The sequence below is a fragment of the Palaemon carinicauda genome, chromosome 18 (genome assembly GCF_036898095.1).
Source record: "Palaemon carinicauda isolate YSFRI2023 chromosome 18, ASM3689809v2, whole genome shotgun sequence".
In the NCBI taxonomy this organism is placed as follows: Eukaryota; Metazoa; Arthropoda; class Malacostraca; order Decapoda; family Palaemonidae; genus Palaemon; species Palaemon carinicauda.
The window spans coordinates 22843668-22865115 of record NC_090742.1 but is presented as its reverse complement, the minus strand read 5'-3'; the positions used below and the strand labels follow the sequence as shown (position 1 = coordinate 22865115).

The window sequence follows — 21448 nt, the reverse complement described above, 5'->3', positions numbered from 1 at the left end:
ACCTAAAGTATGCTGATGATGCTGTCCTTATCAGTAGAACACCACAGGATTTGTAATGCTTGCTTACCAGAATGCATGAAATATCACACAAGGTTGGACTCGAGATAAATAAAAGAAAGACGGAGATAATGAGAAAGGAATACGCAATGAAAGATGAAATATCATTGAAAGGACAAAGGATTAATGAGGTAGAATCATTTAAGTATTTAGGAACTAAGATCAATACAGGGTCATTGGAATTTGGAGTTTAGTGAAAGACTGAAAAACGCAAATCAGACAATGGCAAGGTTAGGTAAAATTTGGAAATCAAATCTCCTGAAATTACATATAAAAATCAGGCTATATATCAATTTAGTGAGATCTGTTACTATATGGACGCGAGTCATGGTATGACAATGAAACAATCTTCAACAGATTTAGTAAGACTTGAGAACAAAGCCCTCAGAAGAATATTGGGAGTTGAATGGCAGGACAGGATTAGAAACGAAACTACAGGGGGTATAAGAGAAATTAGTCGAGTGCCATATGTGGATGAAATCATGATGAGGGGTAGATGGAGATGGTTTGGGCATGCTCTTCACACTCCCCAAAAGAGATAAGTTCACCAAACATTTAACTGGACTCCAAAAGGCACTAGAAGAGTTGGAAGACCCAAGCCTACTTGGCTGAGGACTATGAAGCATTAAGTAGGAGATGATGAGGGGAGAAGTATTGAATTAAAAGCTCAATGGGTCGTCTCGACTGGTAAAATCTAACTGAGGCCCTTTGTGTCAATAGGCGTAGATGATGATGATGATTATGATCAATGGGTTGGTATACATTCCACCATTCTTCCCTTTGTCTAGGGAGGATGGGTAGATACTTTTATAGATTCTAAAGAATGGGGCTCAGAAGTGTAGATTACCAGCAACAAGTCACATCCAACGAGTAATTCTTCCACCACTTTGTCCCCAAGAGAGGAGGCAGAAAAATGAAGAGCCAGTTATTCTACCACTAATTCCAGACTTGCATCTACAAGTTACCATAGACAATGTGACCCTGTCCCTTGTGGGAGCTGGGCTGCCTACTTAATTACGAGAGCAGTCACCACAAGACCATCCATAAAGGCGTCAAGGGACATGTGGATATACTCATAAGTTCATGACCCCCTCAGCAATTGAGGCATAATGGTGCACAAATAGTATCCTTAAGTGGGAGCAAAATCTTGTTTGCCTGGCTGGAAGTGTGAGTTTTCTGATCCAGAGATCTGATCATCTGGCCAAACAAGCTGGGGATGGCCTCGACCCTTGAAGGGCATCAAAGTGCCAATCAACGACAGAAGTTTTCCCCATAGGCAAAGCCAAGGTCACCTCAAGAATGAGTGCAATTTTCCTATAGGCCCTGGAACTATCAGCAAAAGGATTGGGGTGACGGGAACCGGGGTAGAGTGGCAGACACGGGTGACGCAGGGATTCATACCCGTCATCAGGGCAACACACGCTTTAGGCATGGCACCAACTCATACCAGAGCTTTTCCTGCCAACACTGGCATCGGTCTCAAAGGATGTGCATATACCGTCCATTTAGGGGTTTGGAATCACTTGGGGCATCACCACTGGGAACATCACTGACACTAGAGGAACAGCTACCACATCTTTAGTCACTGGGAGACACTGACACTGGGGACACCGGGAGGGAGGTAGCCTACGCTACCTACTCCCTCAACAAAGTTATAATGGCCCTACCTGAAAGACTAAGGAAACCCAAGACTTCTTCAAGTCAAACTTTTTGGCAGTTTTCTACTTGGCAATGGGAGAAGAGCTTCCAACCTTTAATAGGGGTGATGCATGTTGGGGGAACTCAACACCTGACCAAAACCTGAAAAGCTCTTGACGTAGATCCAAGGTTTCCTTCCTCCTGACACTCCACAGCCAGGAGCGTATGCCCAAAAGTAGGGTAGCAGTCGCACTCAATGAGATAATAAAAGAGGCGAAAGATTCCCTTGGTATCTTCTTGGGCGTAGCCAAAATAAACACCAAAGAAAACTCGGCTCTCTTCCTCCTCTTCAAGGTGTACGCCTGCCACGGCACAGGAGGCCACTATCTACACTCAGCACACAGATGATTGCCAACAATCATGGCCCTCTACAAGACACGCACAGAGTGTGGATCTGCAGCTGATTCACCCATAAACTGGTTGCGATATCAACCCTTTCCCCATCAAATACAAATCATCTTCATGTGCATAACAAACAGAAAAAACCAAAATTCACTTTCTGCAAAAATAATAAAAACTTTTGGTTACAGCCTACAGTACGACTGTACTCGGTGTGGCAGAAGAAAAAGTGATAAGTTTCAAATAGCAGGTGTGGGGCAAGGGTACTCGTCTGTGCTCACCACCTGTCGTTAACTACATCGTTAGAGAAATCCATCTCTGCTAAGACATGTTCCCCTATTTTTAAGAATGAAAGATTTATATACATGTAGGAACGGATAATAATATTAGTAATCTTACTATTACTTTACATAAATAATCTAAAGTAATCAAAGTATAGAACCAAAGCAATAACTTCAAAATGCACATTCCAGATCACAAGAATATCTGATACACTAGGGATATTGCATATTAAGTGACTTGAATAAATTCAGTTCTCACACATGAAAGAAATTATCTAAATACTTTTATAAGTATGATAAAAAAAACTCATTATTCATCCCAGTAATGACAAAAAATTGACAGTTTTCTCCGTAAATAAATAGCTCAATTTTTCATCTCCTTAAATCTTAGAAAAATAAATCATCATCATCTGCTCCTACGCCTATTGACGCAAAGGGCCTCGGTTAGATTTCGCCAGTCGTCTCTGTCTTGTGCTTTTAATTCAATACTTCTCCATTCATCATCTCCTACAGTAGTACATATTTTATAAAATCATTATAAACCAAAGCTCCTTCCAACTGGTATCATGATCAAAGTCAACCACCCAAATGATTAAAATCTTTTAATGATAGCTTGGAATAAATTCAATAAATTCTATAAATTCTTGTACAATACATATGTACACCAACTTTACATAATGGTAAACCCTTAAAAAATAAGGCACACTTTACATAACCTTGATTTCTAGTACAAACTAAATAGCCCCATACTTCTAAAAATAGCATAACATGGTAACTAATCCTAACCACATGTCTGCTTAAAAATCTAAAACTGTACTGCAATTTCAATAATAGCAATTCTACAATACAAGGAAAAATATACTCTTGTTAGTTCAAAACATGCAGTAGGCAGTATCAAAATGCTACAAAAATACAGTAAGGTAGCAATATTTGACAAATGAAACAATTCAGTCAAACCTGTTGCCCATATTGCTCATGGGAACACGACGAGTGGAAGCTTGTCGCTGTCGCGTGAGGAACGTTTGACCCTGATCCATTGTAGACAAACGCTGGCTTATCATTTGACGGTGCATCTGCATACCCTGCATTCCAAATTGCTTGGTAGTAAACATATATCAAACAATCTTTCACATACCTCAAGTGAGCCTATCACCAGTAGCTAATTACATTACAAAGAACATTAGCCTATAGTAAATGGATAAAGATTTTACCATTATTCATTCATAAATATTGTCAATTGAAAAGAAATTAACAAAGAAAAAACTCAAAGAGCACTTACAAAATTATAGAAGGCAGTGGTGATGAGTTTTTCTTCCATGTCACGAATCATCTTGGTTTTTTCTGTTTCCCTCTGTGGAAGAAAATAATAATGTAATTTTTTTTGTCATTTCACAGTGTACAATAATGATCTCTCAGACAATAGTATAAAATATACACATTTAATTTGTTAACCAATATTATACAACCATTCAGTATAATTAGATATGTAAAACCAAGTATCTTTGATGACAAACAACAAGGTATGCAGTCCCAATCACATTTCAATTCAATTCATAGGGGATTCTGTAAATACTGCCTAATTATTTATACTTGAAAACTTTATAATAGTTTAGCCACCGTAAGGGGCCCGGCCGGTATGGCAATATATGGGGGTATAAGACGAAAAACAAAAACCTGAAAAAATTCACTGAGCTTCGGATGGCAATGGAGAATGCGTATACAAAATATTTTATCAAAATTCCTCTTACTTTCAGTTACAGGGTAATTAGTAAAACTAACTCAATAAGCCAAAAACATTGATCCCTACAAGAAAATGCAGAATTTCTTCTATCATAAATTTTTATAATTATAACATTTTAATATAAAAAAAATTGTGAACAATGGCATCTGTATAGATTCCATGAGTCACAAGACGAAGTATTACACCCTTCGGCCTTCAGCGCTAGCACAAATCTCGGGGAAAGTACACGTTTGAGTTTGACCTCTAACATTCACTCTTTTTTACGTCTTTTTTCTTGGTTTCAACAAGAATTTCATCATGACAAAGAGGAAAAGACAATTTCAACATCCCGCTAACATAAGGAAGAAGAAAATTAGCTCTAATAAAGAGTTCAGAAGTGGGTAATATCGGTGAAATTAGCAGAGTTAATGACGGAGAGAGATAGAGTGGTGTGGATGGAGGAGCGGCCGCCTTGCCAGACAGGAGCCTAAAGAAGCAAGATATTGAACAAAGGGATCTTCATTTATGATTATGATAAATAACATTGTTTTGGTTTATTAATATCCAAAAATACATAACATTCATAATATTCATGATTTATCAATACTGTCTTTGTAAAAATACATAGAAAAACTTTAAACGCCCATATCTCAAAACTATACGTATTGACCTCCACAATTATATCTTCTCCCTTACTTTAAAAGATATAGTATTGAAATTTGATATATAACTTAGAAAGACATTATAAAACAATCAGATACAGCCCTTTTTTCAAATTTTTGTTTCATATTTTTTCCTTACTTTTTTCCCCTGATTTATAGGGTTTATTTTTTTATCATAATGAAAAAATTCATATCTAATAAAAAAAAAATAAAAAAATAAAAACTTTCTATTTTATTGGAGGTCTACATAGGGTAGTAATCCCAGGACTTAAAATTAAGTATCAAGGGAGGAGATAGAATTTGAAAAACACTCATTTTCAGGATAAATCGCCCTGGCGTCGAAAAACCGAAGATCTGTGACGAAGGAGGGAGAAGGTTGTGAACTCAAAGGCAGGATGCAATCAACGAGTTAATTTATTAAGGAACACTCTCCTTTATATACAAAACCTCAAGGCAACAGGACATAACATGTTCGAGAGACAGACAATGTTACAGAGGAAAACCGGAGACATGAATATTCAGGTTCTTTTTAGTGTGAGGGAAGAGCGCAGATACAAGCATAATATATACAAAATAATTTATGTACGATCGTGTGACACACGGTTGGTACAGATCAAAGGTAAAAATCCTATGCAGTTTGAAGAAGCCCAAGTCACCTTATTAAGTGGTATGAATATCAAAGTCCTGTCCTTAAAAAACAGCATTAGCTGGCCGGCCTTCTTAATCACAAAACAAACAAAGGCTAATACAGCCTCAGAAGTCTCCTCTCAAGAAGTTTAATCAAAATATAACAGATATTCCAAAATCAGTGCAAGGGCTTAGCATCAGAAGGGTCTAAGGTAATTAGAGAATTTGTGAGGTTCTGTTAGAGGATTTCAAATCTGTAAGGTGCAGTGAACCATTAGAAACCTTACTGAATACAGTATAACACTATTACCACTAGAACCAACTTGAACAGTTGGGTTAGGGTCAGCAAGTGGGCAGGTGAGATCAGAATTACAGTTTTAAGTGAAGACTCACTAGCTTTCTGAGATTTAACAAAAGACGCTAAAACAATTCAGAGCTTTGAGAGTTCATGATTATCACAACTTGGCTGGTTAAGTGCTGTATTACAAAGGGTTCTGGCGTATCATTATGAGATCATCTTTTCTGTAACCAACTAGCCTAGTCTTCTCTGGATTTCCCACAGAACTATTAAGCAAATTCCCTTTTGGGCTTTGAACATTTCATATGGTAGCCAACCACTGAAACTTACTTTTCAAAGAGAGGAACAGTGAGACATTTGCACTCCTCACAATGACTATTCAAATCATAGTACAGTAAAGTACAGTACAGTACTGTCCCAGACACAAGAGACATAGAATAAAAATTATGATCACCCAGAAAAATCCTTTTAATAATCCATATGGTAATTGCTAACATATTCAGAGGAGGACATCTTAAAATGCATTGTAATAAGACATCTACCAATCTGGAGGACGATGAGTGTCAAACAGATGCAACAGAGACTGAAATGACAGAGAGCTTCTGGTAGGTCACAACTTTGACTCTTGCTATTATGTGCTAGCATGTCTCATTACTTTATGAGAGGCTTGTCTCCTTAAAGAAAAAGGAAAATTTTGATTTTTTTAACCTTGGGAGTAAATGTCGATAAACTGAGCTTACAAAGATAAAGAAATATGAACATCAGGGGAGTTTCATAGAAATAATTAATTTACCTCCATGTTTTCGATTATCCGCTCTTTCTCGTGGATAGTTGATCGCAAGTTAGACACATCTGGAACAAGAGCTGGATTGTGCTTGGGATCAAGGGTCTTAATAACAGACTTTGCTTTGCCCAAATATTTCTTGTATCTCTCCTCCATGGCTCCCATTTCACTTTCTTTCTTTGCAAGGCTCTCTTCCAAAGAAAAGACCTTTTCACCTGTAACATAATGCTTATTACTAAACCTGCATAACATTGAATAATGTTACCATATGAACATTTACAATAGAGAAAAATACATGCTAAGGCTAACATTGTGAGTTTTCATATACTATATAAGTTATCATCTTATCATTAGATTAAGGATAAAAAATATTTCAAGATAATTTGTAATACTTTGTTCGTGGAGCTTTTTCTCAAGCTCTGCTATTCTCCTGGCTTCGCCATTTGTAGATCGAGAAGGCGAACCTTCAAAAGCTTTTGAAGCAGCAGCCATTGCCATTGGTTCTGCCACAGCTGCAGCAGCCTTTGCTTCCTCAACTTCACTTTCCAATTCCATGATACGATGATTCAATTGTCTGTCAACAGAAAATTAATTTATGAGACCTCTCAAGATACTCAGTTGCTAATACTGTGCCATATCCGATGAAAAAATATTCATATTTTCTGTGACTTTGAGGATGCCACTAAAGTGGTATGCCCAAACTAGATAAAAGTTTCACCTACCTTGTGTTAAAAAAAAATTACAGCATATCATACAATATATTCCACTCTGTTTACATGGAAAAACAGTAACAAATAAAAAACTTGGTGATTCTTTACATCATAGTAACAGTGTTATGGAAATTTTAGCTAAATAAAAATTAAACTTTTTTGTGCATATTCATAATTAAAAATTTTTGCAACCTATGAAAGAGAAATGATGCAACCAAAATAGAAAATATTAAATGAAAACTATCAAGCAAGGAAATGTGAATGCTTATTTTATAAACCATAAAACTAAAATCCATTTGAGATTAATTTTGCCAATACAACTTAAAAATGAACAGCTAATAACAACAATTAGAATTCGCCAACTGTAAAAACTCCAATTTTAAAGACAAATTACCAGTGACGATGCTTCATTTTCTTTATGTGCTCCACACTATTCCAAATATTAAAAGTAAAAATTCATCATTCAATTTTTCATTTTACTCTCACTGTCAATGTCATTTTTACATGGAATTTTTCTTTCACAGTGAAACACAAAGTGAGTTTTCTCCTTGCTATTTGGTCTTGTATGTATTCTGCTTGAATTTTGATTATGTCAAGGTATTCAGCTATGTCAATGCCTAGTTTTAAAGGGACTTCTTTCTGGTTTTTGCCATGCTGACTCTACAGTATAACACTGAATTTTTCCGGCTAACAACTCTTCGCCATTTTGCTTCACATGAAGAAATCCCAACTTGGTCTACTTTGCAGCCTCTGGAAACTAATCTTCTGGCTTCACTTTGGTTCAAAATCTCTCTAATATCATATTCTCTGCTCTACAGAATAGTAAAGACTTTATAAAGACATTACTGTACATCTACAGTAATGTATATCCATTAACATTACAGCACAGTTCCTCTATTTTCCTATGAAGACCAAGATGTTCTACCTCCTGTCTTTTCACATCATGGTCCTTGTCCAACCTTTTTTTTTGCTCTTCTAAAGATTTGAGGTACCAATGTCTCCTTATTCCACTTACCGACATATTCTAATGGCTGATACATCTCCTGTAAAACCATTTGTTAAATTTAATTTATAATATCAAGTTCACAATTCAGGTCTTCTGTCATATACACTTGACCACTTTCCTTCTAGTAATTTCTCCTTTGCTATTTTTTCCAAACTTCATAAATTGTATTTTTCTTAAACTAATTTTTATTCCACCCTCTCCATTCATCTATTACCTCTCCTAAATACATTTACGACCTGTTCCTCATTCTACTGTTGATATTACACGATTTGTATAAATGGATCTCCTTTTTCCGCAAATTTCCTAGTCCATGACCAATGGAGAAAGACGCAAATTCTTCTGATATACATTTAAATGACTTCATGCTACATCTTGTTAATATGTATATAGTGATGATACTGAGGTATGACATCATTAGACTTTATTCTTTCTCATATCTTCTGTATTTGAAATGCTCATTGAATTGATCAGGGTGCTGTATCTTCAAATGCCTTCTACAATTTTATGTAATACTGTAGATTTTTTATGATACTTTTACCAGTACATTTTATGCTCAATTTCATTTACCTTAATAAACTTGAGACATAATACTTAGGATGAATGCAAAATTAATCCAATAACTCTAACATACTGTACAATACAAATTTTCATAGTTCATGGTTTTGCCATCCTATACAACAAAAATAAAAACTAAATCTAATCAAACCATAATACATTATTATTAAAGGCAAATAAACAGAAATACACAATAAATAGGAAATGTATGTATCAGCTACATCTTGATGAACTGATTTTTCTCAAAACAAAGTCGAATCTGCAGCAACTTCTGGATGAATGCCTGGTGGTACATTTAAGATTTTTTATCTGTCACCACATTCAGTATATCAAGCAGAAATTGTGAAATAAAAGGCAAAGCAGTTTGGTCTGACCTACATCACCACCACACTCAAAATATTGGTCTTTCAGTTATTCTAATTCCTTTCATAACTTATTGAGTTAAATTTTAGAAAAAAATATTAACATTTAGCCTAAATATATACTAATCTTGCTTCTTTCTGAGACACAAAGATAACAGTAATAACAATGGATTTTTTAAGCATAAAGTTCTCTTGAGGAACATCAGGCACATGTAAAAAGTCATCCCTCCTACGTTTGTATATACAACTATGCAGTATCACAACTTATAATGCCTCAGTCACTCACTGCAACACCACAGCAATTCCTAATAATTCAATAAAAAACTAACTTATGTTTGTCAAAAACAAGTTTATATTCTCATAATCTCTTTTAACTAAGAAGATCTATTATGGTAATGTATTCGTATACAATTCTGGGTCATTAATACATTCTTATAATTACCGGTAACTAATGGCATTGGAAGTTAAACTATTCCAAGTAGATCAAACTGCATATGGAATACCAGTATTAATTACTCTTGGGGGAATAAACACCATCTCATTTAATAAACAAAACCTTGGATATGGTTAATATATATATATATATATCTCTCTCTCTCTCTCTCTCTCTCTCTCTCTCTCTCTCTCTCCTCTCTCTCTCTCTCTCTCTCTCTCAAAAATATAAGATACACAACTACTTAAAAATTTATTTATAGATGATTGATGTCTTTACAACTGAGAAAGTAACTAGAGGCTCCACTCTTTAAGCAAGATTAGAGGGAAGAATGTGGTGAATTTAAAAGAAAAAAAAAAAAAAAAAACACACACACACACACACCAAGGATTTCAATCTATAGTAGTACTCTAACTACGATATTGCTTCTGGAGTAGAGAATATATGCTGAATATTGCTGGCATGTTCCATGAAGCTCTCTAAGTATAGGATAAGTTGGCTACTTAATTATAGCATGTGAGACTATTATTTTGTATTCCAAGAACGTGCTGTAATGATTAAAACGGATCAAATTTAGACACTATACTGGAAAATATCCTGTTAGTTATCACATCCTCATTAAATTATACAAAACCTGTTTCCCAGTGAGAGAGAGTGATGTTATTTAGAAAAAATATTAATAGGTTGCCAGTCTTCAGAGTAAAGTGTACAGTCTACATTTCAGTAACTTGCATTACTTAATTTGACCATATTCACAAGTTCTATAAAAAATCAAATGTAAGGTGGTTGTCATATAACTTGCTAAGATGTACTTATCTAAATAGATTACACTGTATTTACATTAATACATATGGCACACTAATAAACAGATTCAAACTCGTTAATTAACCAGACATTAATATTTCTCTCTCTCAAACACCCATTTGTAGTGATAAAATGTTCAAATAACTATATGTAAATAATTGATGGATTACACTAAATAACAATAGCATAAATTTCCAATACCTTAGGAAGGACTATTGCTTCTATTCCCAAGACCTTTCTCTTGAGACAATGACATCTAAAAAAAAAAACTACATCACTAGTCTATTTTCATTACTGAAACTGTACTCACGACAATTTGTATTACTGATATATCATGTAAGGAACAGAATTATACAAAGTACTTTTCCTGACAAAATTCTCTCCATCAAAGTTATGATAATGCTACTTTTTATTATGTAGACTAAAAAGAATAATGAGTTTTAAATACTACAAATAACCAAACTTTATAGAGCTAATTACTCTAAAAAAAATGTATAATTCTAACTTCCTTCCCCAGGCAAGGATAATGCAGCTAAACCTACTACTATGCCTCTTACCAACCTTATATTTTTCATCTTTAAGTCCATATGAACAATAGGGCACCTAAATCTTAGAAGGCTGAAATATCTGTAAGCACTTGATGGCATATTTTCCTTCCTTTGTTAGGCAAGACACTGCTGCTGAATATTTCCAGTATTTTGATATCTTTTCACTCAATCCTCAACACCTGTATTTGCTCCCTCTTGATACCGAACTTTTGTACAGCTCCTTTCGAAGAATGGTCATCCCTTTAACACTTCCAAGAATAATCAAACACTTTTCACATCTAATACAGCAAAAGACCTTCAAACTCCTCTTGATCTTCAATGCCAAAACCCTCAAAATACCTGTTTAATCATTGGTATGAATTCTGTAAAGTAAAATCGACTGACATCTACCTTACCTTGCTCATAACTATTCATGATCTCTCTCTCGCACAAAGGGAAGTATTTGATACTGCTCTAGATTTCTATAATAGATTTGATAAACTTCCTATCTGGGAATGTAATTTATTAGGCTGTTTTAAACACACTACTTCTGTTACTAGCACAACGGGAAACTGAAACAAGGACAACATACTATAAATCAAGAAAAAAAGAAATCTGATACTGAATGCTAACCCATCCAAGGCACCTAAAAAATATGCATTCAAGACTTGTAACTCACCATACTTCTTCCAGACTCTCTCTGTTCTTTGGGTGATATTCTAATTCTCTAATGGACAATCCAAAATAATTACTGTATACACAATATCTATACTGTATTCCGTTGACATCAATTAACAACCTCGTACTTTCATCGGTCATTATTTTGATAATGTAACTCACTGATAATTTTTGGCCAACTTTGTTCTTGTGGTCTTTTCAATTACTAATAAACTACATTATACTAGAAGCTTCATTATGAAACCATAATCACCATTATATTAGGAACACAATAAAATGTTAATCATTATTATTTCCTTGTTAGTTTAAATATAATACTGCACTTTAAGAATACTGGCACATTGTGTGGCACAATTTTCATCATCACACAATGAGTGACAGTATTTCCTACAGTATTAATTTAAACAATTTTAAAGCACCTGCACCATACCCAAGCTCAAAGGTAAACACTGCATTACTAATGCTAAATATTAAAAAGAAAATAAACATTTCACTTAAATCCCAAAATAACAACACAGTTAAAATAATTTATACATTGGTTGACAAAATCTTTGCATAATATAACCTTTGAAAACCAATAGCTTTTACTCTTAATGTGAAACAACTTAACAAGAATGCATGAAAAGAAAAAGAACATCCAGGCTCCCTTTAGATCTCATTCTTGCATTGCTTTTTTTATAACATAAATGTACTGTACATAATAATATAACATCTCTTTTACAGCAAGTAATAGTCACTATGCTGCCCACCACCATTATCAAAGCATCTAGAATATGCAAATATCACAATTCCCTTCAAAAATTTAGTACAAATACTGCCTTACAAACACTGCACTATGACAACCAAGTTTTGATAGTTTTGAAAAAATGTACTATATGGTACATCAGTTGAAAGATCATGAACAAGAACTGGATTTATTTTCTAATATTATCAAACAATTCAAGCATCAAATGTAATGAACACTCAAAAGCATATCAAATTAAGGCATAAAAGATGCAATGGATAGTGTGGGTGTGAAATGGAACAAAATGCACATTTTTCACCTTAAATATTCTAACAACAATTAGTATAAGACTTGGGACAAATTTCAGAAAGCACACTGACAGCACATAAAAAATTGTTAGTAGCATCACAATGAAAGTACAGTTATGTAAGCAGAAAAAACAGTAAAAAAAGACAGACAACAACTACCACCAAGCAACAAGCCCAAGCAACCCAAAAATATACATAAACTGTAAAGGGTGTTCAGGAAATAAAACAACTTAGAGTTTATTCACATGTCTAATTGTATTTTGGGAATTTATACATTTGTTATGAGTGAAACTTAAAGTAATATATATTTATATATATGTATATGCAAAATAAAAAATGTAAAATGATGCATACTCAGCAGTTGGGTATACCACATACTGACCCCTCACATCTACCACGATAATTTAAGAGCAGCAAAGACTCTGCTTTCTTCACAGGAAAACGGAGGCTGCTGCCACGAAAGAGGAAAGTAGGGAGGGAAAGGATTGCTAGGGCTTGTTGTGCTACTTCCCGCATTGCTGTGTGTAACAAAAGATGAACGTCCCTTCGTTTACAGTCTACGACCAATCTCAGTACTGTGCTTATACTGTATTCAAAGTGCAGAACAAAAATAATGTGTGAAAAATATAAAAATACAAATATTTCCTTCACCCCGGCAATTAAGCCATCAAATTCAAAAAGACAAAAGTGCACAACAGCAAATTTTAAACCAGTTTTGCTTAACACTTAAAACTGGTTCTCAGTTCAAGATTTCTTTAAATATGAAAACTAATTACAAACAAATTTTGGATAAGATTTGAAAGATGTACTGTACGATAAAATACCACATAAAACTGTCATACAATGTAGGACAACAGTTCAGTGTTGCATAACAAATAATAAAAGGAGCAATCATGAATGAAACCACACTTTTAATGAAAAGAAAAACAACTGAATTAACAGTTTCCACTGACAAAGCAATACTGTATCATTATTTTATCTACCTTGTTCTTAGGCCAAACTTACAAAATTAAATAGCTGTTATTCCACAAAAGCCCTGAATGTTAGGTAGTTACATTTTTAGAGTTTACGTTACATTTCTTAATTAAAATTTTGGCGGGACAAGATTTTATAAATAGATTAAAACATGAATGGAAACAGATATAGAAATATATATGAACAAATGAAAGTGCTGGTAGATAAAGTAAGGGGTAGTTTGCAGTTCACATGCGGTAACTGACAGTCATGCAAATATAAAAAGAAATAAAGCACACAATTGTCTCGTAATCAAAAGCACGATACCAATAAAAAATTTATGAATATCCTCCTCTTTGAAGCCCATATCATCATGGTAGCACTTTACAATCATTTGTGACAAATCAATTACGCCAGTTATCTCACAGCATATAGGTAGCTTTGGTTACTACCACCCTTATTAGCATCTATGTCTTTTTATGCAACAGTGCATAAATGAATTTCAAATGCAGACTGAATTTACATAACATACTGGAAGCTATAGCCCGCTAAAGCTACACTTTCTTAACTGTTGAATACTTACTTTCTTAAGTAATTCTCATAAGATACCTGTATCACTGAAAATAATAAGAAATTTTTTTCTTGATCAAATTAAACTAAACTTTCAAAAGACCAAGGTTTTTAAAAAATTCAAAATACATTGTCGACCAAAGGCTTGAGACACTTCTTAAATATAAAATCTTAGAACAATGCAACATCTGACATGCCCCAGCTGATGATGAACTTCAAATGAAAAAGGCTAAGTCTGACCAAAATAAGTGTATCACTTCAAAGTATAAAAAATAAAGGTAAAAAGAAATTGGCTATTGCAAAATAAAAATTTTCATTTTTAAAAACAGGTTTTAGTTACTTCCACTTTAGATTTTGCAAGAGAGAATTCCAGTGTGAATTCTGGATATTGCTGCCATGCATTAAATGGCACCCAAAGAATTGCACTGCTTTTAACTTTAGCTACAATACGTACTCAATTGAAAATCTGAAATATAGGATTGTAATTAAATAAAAAGGAAAAATGAGATCAATGAGGGATGAATTGAGGATGTGCAAATAACTAAAACCTATTGTACGAACTACTGTACCTGTACAATATTTATATGGACAATGTGTCTTGAATTGATAATTAGTAGTTAATTTAAGACTTAAAAGAACTTTCAAATGTAAGAGCTTGTGCATCTGTCATTATCAAACAGGGTTGTTTGCCTGAGGATTAATAATCACAAGCATGCACAAACAAAGATGGCAAATTGTTAAATATTATCAGTTAGTGACTTGCTCGTTAAATCAAGCAGTTTAATGAAGAAAAAAATAATGAATCGTCTATATAACCAAGAAACAAGTAAGACACATCATTGTACCTAAGAATAATGGTCATATATACCATTGATAATACATTACCAAAAACTTGTTAATAAAAAACTGAAAAGCAAAAACTTAATACACTGAACAATCAATGATGTACATTGCAACTGTACTGAAAGCACTATGTGACAAGCTCATTCAAAGCTGGGAGGTCTATGTATAATTGCACAAACAGCTACTCTTATCACTAACAATTGCATCCTGCAAAGCTATACACACCTAACTTGAGGCAAAAATACTTAATAAAGTGATACCAATCAAATGACATGAGAACTTACTTCTATTTATCATTCAGTAAATAAAGTGTGAATACCATATTATTCTTTTCTACCTCACTTATCATAACAAAAGGATGACATCAAAATAGTGATGTCTGAAACCCCAAATGAGCAGTTGAATTTCTTATTTACTTTTAAAACAAAGCAATTAATTAAGGCTAATACAGTACGTTACATAGTAATTAGAAGAACGTTATTTTGGGAAGGTTTCTTCGGTATTCTAGGGAATAGTTTGTGAAACAGATGTCTTTGTCTTAGGGATAATAATCACTGTAATGACTACATACTAGAGAAATCATCTCTATAATAGAACATTTTCATTCCCCATGACAAACTAATCAGCATAATATATTTCAACTGACGAATAATTTAATAAGTTTTGTAGTCTATGAACTAAAGTATATGAACTTTGACTTTGAACACATAAAAATTTACAAGTTTAAAAAATAATTACTTATTTTGATTAAACCAGTGACAAATCGTTCTTCCATTTCTTTTATAAATATAATGTGGTATCACAAAATGAACACAATGGGTGGAATTCTTTCTCAAGTAAGTCCTCTTGCAAGGTATATTTGAATGATACTTCCTTACATACTCATTAAGCCTCAGGTGCAAAACAAGCAGAACAGTTAACCTATGTTTGGCACAGTCCTGAAGCTTTACATACTTACTAATTAAATGCACACGAGCACCAAATGGCTCAGGAGTTAAAACACACCATTTATGACTAGCTTTGTGGGCGCTAGTAAGCTAGGCTTACTAAATGCGTTTAAAGTTTCATGATTTACTAAATAATGCATAAGTTACACCATAAAAGAAAATGGCTATTACTTCAACAACTGTAGGAGCTGCTATTGAGAAGAATAAATAGTCTGACTAGAGAAAAAGAAAATGGATAAGCATTTAGAAAGTTTTATTTATACAAAAAGCAGCCATTCATAAATGCCACGAAACCAAAGACAACTTGTGGAAAAAACTTCTCAGTTTGTTCAACTTATGAATTATTCATTTATAATTTTGAGAAATTCAATATTTCCTTGGGAGAAGTGGATTTCCTTTTAAAGGAAATCTATATTTCATAACAATGTACAAGTGAATGGTATGACCACTCCATTGTCTCGTACAGTTCATGGGGTGCAAAGTGTAAACATAGCATTGAAGGTTTCTGCCACCATGTGTTTTGCTGTCTTGGTTTTTGGTTTAACAATACCACCACTAACTGCAGTTGGCGTTAGCTCCTTGAATGAATTCTTCCTTTGTTTCTTTGTTTTTGTTTGTTTACGAAAAAAGCTATATGTATTGACAAGAGCTGCAGCATCTAGAGCTTTAACATTAGGAAATTTTCGATTGCGTCTCTTACTACGGGCTTTACTTAGAAGTAATGCTTGGCTACTACTTTTGTCTGGATTATTCTCTTCAGAAAATGCCTTATACTGATGAGGATTATAATCTTCAGCATCTGTGCAATAATCGGTTGCTGACGGATCTTCTTCGCCATCATCAGGACTGAATGAAGTACATGATTCAGAGCTCACAAGAGGAGCTGCATACATACCCAACGTAAGCCTACGTTCAAGAGTTTCCAAATCTGTGTCAGTATCTGTGGCAGAAGCTCTATCTCTTTCAAATCTATAGGGCAGTGAATTAGAGACAACAAAATGGGTAAACAGTGTGTCACTCATGAGAGTAACTCCATTTTGATTCTTCTTAGTTGTTGTAGCAGGTGATTCACTCTTGTTCAAATTAACTTTAGATGTATGTGATAACATTCTCTCTCTTGGAGAGGCAGGGGAATAATTACTTGGAACAGGGTCTTGATTTCTCTGAAAAGCTTCACTCACAACTGGATCCCTAAATTTGACGTGATTGTTTCCCTTTGACTGTAAAGTATTTACTTTCCCCTGCTTTGAAATAATTGGAGAGTTCTTATTGCTTTTCAATGTGTAGTCATTCTTAATAACAAGGGGAGAGGAGTAGGTAGGGAAAGAGACACTACTTGTGGAAGATTTATTATTGGGAGATGATGTACTACCACAGGGAGAAGAAATACCCTTAGTCAAAAGACTACTTGTGGAAGATTTATTATTGGGAGATGATGTACTACCAGAGGGAGAAGAAATACCCTTAGTCAAAAGACTACTTGTGGAAGATTTATTATTGGGAGATGATGTACTACCAGAGGGAGAAGAAATACCCTTAGTCAAAGGACTACTTGTGGAAGATTTATTATTGGGAGACAATGTACTACCAGAGGGAGAAGAAATACCATTAGTCAAAGGACTACTTGTGAAAGATTTATTATTGGGAGATGGTGTACTACCAGAGGGAGAAGAAATACCATTAGTAAAGGGATTACTTGTGGAAGATTTATTATTGGGAGATGATGTACTACCAGATGGAGAAGAAATACCATTAGTCAAAGGATTATTACTAGAAGAATTATTGGTACTTGGTGTTGACGACAGCAATGGAGTGTTTGCTCTCCATAAGGGACTATACTTTCGAGGGTATTGAGAATAAGAAACATCACTCTTATACCCATTAACCAATGGTTTATTAATGCTACTCACACTATGAGCATTAGCTGTTCCTATCACACCAGTTCCTTCTTTCTCATCTATGTTCTTTGAAATTTTTGTTACAGGCTGAGGTTTTTCCTCTTTCCAAAGCTTAGTTGTTGAATGGGAAGGCTGCAAAAGGGAAGATGACGGCAATGCTTTAACAGGATCTTCTTTTTTGTTATTATCCTGAACATATGTTTTCCTAAGCAATGCAGGTAACTTCATGTTAAGATGAAGAGGTTTATGTGGTTCTAGCTTGCTTCTACCTGAAGTTGGAGTAGATGCATCTGTAGAGTTAGATGTGCTGTTCTCCTTTTGAACTTTATTAAGCTTCTCAGGGACTTTATCAACAGTAGGGGAACTAAACGTATTGTTATTCACAAGACAGTTCTTATTCTGGTTAGGTGCAGCATTTTCAAGCTTGACTGGATCTTTACTATTGGTAACTGAATTACTAACAAGAATTGTTTTAGTGATAGGCAAGTCTACTGGGTCTGAAGCTACTTCTGTTACCAATGCGCGAGTAATTGGTGGGGACTTAGTCGCTCTGCTACGAGTGGCATTTATACTATTAGGAAGGCGTGGAGAGTTATGTGGTGTAGGAGAATCTGGTGGAATCAATGGTCGAGAATATGTCGGACAAGTCTTACGAGTTTGAGACAAAGACACTGACGTTGGACTTGTTACATATGTGAGAGAAGTGAGGGAGGTTGCACATACTGGTGGCAATGAACAAGAAGTCATTAGAGTCTCTGAGGTTTTATTACAGCTCAGAATTCCAGGGCTGGCTTGTATTGCAGACACTTCGACAACAGTTGATGGAAGACAGAATGAAAGAGGAACAATGGGTGTATTAGGAAGAGGAGAAACAGATGGAGATACATGGATATTTGGAAGGGGTGTGGTAGATATAGGAGAAGTTGTGTGACTATACTTATATGGAGGACTGTATGAACATACTGTATGAGGTCTAGGGGGACATGGGGAGGATACACGGACATTTGGTGCCCCTGAACTCCCCATTTCTTTGTTCATATCCTGAGAACTATTCTGAAAACAGCAATGAAGACAAGAAGTGTGTGCTGGGTGTGAATGATGCATTACTGGGGGTGAGTTGCTTCTCTGGCCACCTAAAGCTGGAATAATATCACTCATATGATGTGTGGTGCACTCCTCCACTATGGAAGGAATCACTGGACTGAGGCAGCGGTACACACCAGATAGCCCAGACTCTAAAGTATTGGAATATACTCCAGAAACACCAGAATCCAAGGTTCCAACATAATCAGGTGAGTGATCTTCCACACAACCATTATCATCACAGCCCTCACAACTGCTGGGAGAAGTGCGGCAGCATCCGCTATCTTCGTTGGTAGGAGATGGAGACAATTTAAACTCGTGAATGTGTCGTATAACTATAGGACTTTCTTTTGATGTTTGCGTGGCAAATGAGGCTGAAGTGACAGGCAAAGGGGGGAGAGATCTTGGTTGTTGTAATGGTAAGGTAGAAGACAAGAAATTAGTAGAGAGCAGACCTTTAGGTTGCCTAAATATAAGTAAATCTGACTCACTAGCCCACTTTAGATTCTTTTTAAACATTCTTCTCTTTCTACTAGGGTCAACACAAAAGGAAAAACCAGGGAAGTTGCTTGGATTCGGTGACCATCCCCCTGGACTGGGAATGTATCGGCTAAAATCTCCTTTGCAATCCCACCTGTTTTCCTGAGTAAGCGAGGTCTGTCGTTCCTGAAGGTCAGAAACCAATGTTTGAAGGACGGGTAACTGTTCACTGCTGTCCCCTTCTCCTGCTCGTTGCTTCAATAAGGTATTCTCATGCTGCAGTCTAATCAGCCTTTGTCTGAAATTTAAATGATCCACTTACTAAAGCAAGTAAATTTAGTTTACTGGAAACTAATTCATTACAGTGACATGCATAAAAACATAGAAAAAGCATCATTAAACATTAAGAAGTTACCGGTAACCAAACCAATACGATGCATTTGAAATATAAATACTGTACCTGATCTCATGAGGAACAATTTCCAACAGGTCAACATCAGAGAGATCTGATGGAGGCCTTGAAGTGGTATCAGATGTCAGGGTTGAAACGTGGCACCGTAGTTCCTCAATATTTTCTTTGAGGCCATCACGTTCCAAGGTTAGTCTCTGGAACAAAAGAAAACCATATAAATTGTTCAAAAATTAAGGCAAAACAAGACATAAAATTTCACTAAAGGAACATAAGCAACAAAAAATGACTAAATATCAACTTACATCCTTTTCCTGGATAATAGCTTCCATCTTTTCAGCTAACTTTTTGTTTTCAAATATTTGACGATCTGTCTTCTTCGCCTCATCAGCTAGTTTCTGGTGAAGCTCAGCAACTTGCTTTTTGTAAAGTTCCAGCTGTGGTCTCCAAGTGCCACTCTTCTTTACCTCCTAGGTAAATGTAAAAAGTAAAAATGTAACTATCTACATCTTCAAGCTCATTTATATGGCTAAACAAGACATATTTCTTATTCCTATTGGAAAAAAAAAATCAGCAAGAGCCATAATTCAAGTTATACAGTATACAAAAAACATGTTGAATTCTACCAAACTCTTCAATTACTACTCTATTCAATAGGTACATTGCAAATTAAATTTTCAAGAACAAATTTAGAAAAATTTAGAAAATCCATAATACTGTATCATTTACATAAAATCACCATTTCTTTCAAAGGGATAAAAATGTAAATAAGTTTCTAAATTGTAATACAAGAAATTTAGGATATAACTTGAAAAACAACTACAGGGCAGTAAAAAGAATTTTTGCTGCAGTGTTTGTACAAAGTTCACTTGAAGTTTTGCTTCTATTTTCATCATAGTTAAGAATTAGTATCTATTTTTTATAATTAAAACTATAGCTAAATGACCCCATGAAACAGAATCCCCAATGAATGCTGAGATTTTGTGTCAATCACAATAAGCAGAGCATTTCTCATGTATATGGAAAATTTTATTGCATTCTGAAACCATTCGCCTCTTTTAAAAACACGAAGAACATAACAAACAATATCTAAACATAATTTTCATCATCCACAAATACTAGCACCAGTGAAATAGTCATTTTATTTATGCATTAAATTATCAAATTACTACCTGCTGGCTCAAGTCAGGAGTAAACAACCAAGACACTAACCTTCATTACCTTTGGAAAAAAAATGTATACAGTAATGTACAGTAATTATCACTTGTCATTGCACGTAGGTAACTAAAAATTTAATTTAAACTCATTTTACTTTTGAAAGCCTGTAAAATAAAGTAATTCACTACTGCAGTCTTCACTATTCATCTGCAACTAAAATTCCTTATCTTTTATCATCTTTGAATAACATACACTAGGAAATTTACCTATGCTGCAACCCTATATAGTACGGTAAAAACATGTTAGTATTATAAAACCTAGAACATAAACAAACTGCTGTAAAACTAAAAACCGATTGAATTTAATAAACAAACTATGTAAGCTAAAATTACAAATCATGACTTCTCCAGTGGAGAACAGTAACTAAACAAACGAATAAAATTTGGAGTTTTTAAATGAATAACACCTTAATAAAAAATGTTATGTTCTGTTACTATTGAAACTAAGGACCCCCCCAACTAGCAAAACATATT

The 21448-nt window shown here is 34.7% G+C and overlaps 2 protein-coding genes across 2 annotated transcripts in view; both read right to left on the bottom strand.

Annotated features, from left to right (window-relative positions):
• Positions 1 to 21448, bottom strand: part of LOC137657712 (protein Hook homolog 3-like) — a 42382-nt gene that overhangs the window by 17298 nt on the left and 3636 nt on the right. The window contains exons 6-12 of the mRNA XM_068392138.1: positions 20063 to 20227; positions 19809 to 19954; positions 19503 to 19646; positions 6859 to 7040; positions 6476 to 6681; positions 3655 to 3726; positions 3333 to 3457 (exon numbers count right to left, since the gene is read on the bottom strand). Coding sequence (XP_068248239.1) covers positions 3333 to 3457; positions 3655 to 3726; positions 6476 to 6681; positions 6859 to 7040; positions 19503 to 19646; positions 19809 to 19954; positions 20063 to 20227 — 1040 coding nt within the window. The remainder of the gene's footprint in view (positions 1 to 3332; positions 3458 to 3654; positions 3727 to 6475; positions 6682 to 6858; positions 7041 to 19502; positions 19647 to 19808; positions 19955 to 20062; positions 20228 to 21448) is intronic.
• Positions 12078 to 19496, bottom strand: LOC137657711 (uncharacterized). Its single transcript, XM_068392137.1, has one exon. It carries the CDS (start codon positions 19385 to 19387, stop codon positions 16355 to 16357), a length of 3033 nt encoding a protein of 1010 aa, XP_068248238.1. The 5' UTR covers positions 19388 to 19496; the 3' UTR covers positions 12078 to 16354.

Excerpts from the sequence above, each read along its gene's own strand:
- LOC137657711 (XM_068392137.1), bottom strand. The coding sequence starts at position 19,387 with ATGTTTAAAAAGAATCTAAAGTGGGCTAGTGAGTCAGATTTACTTATA.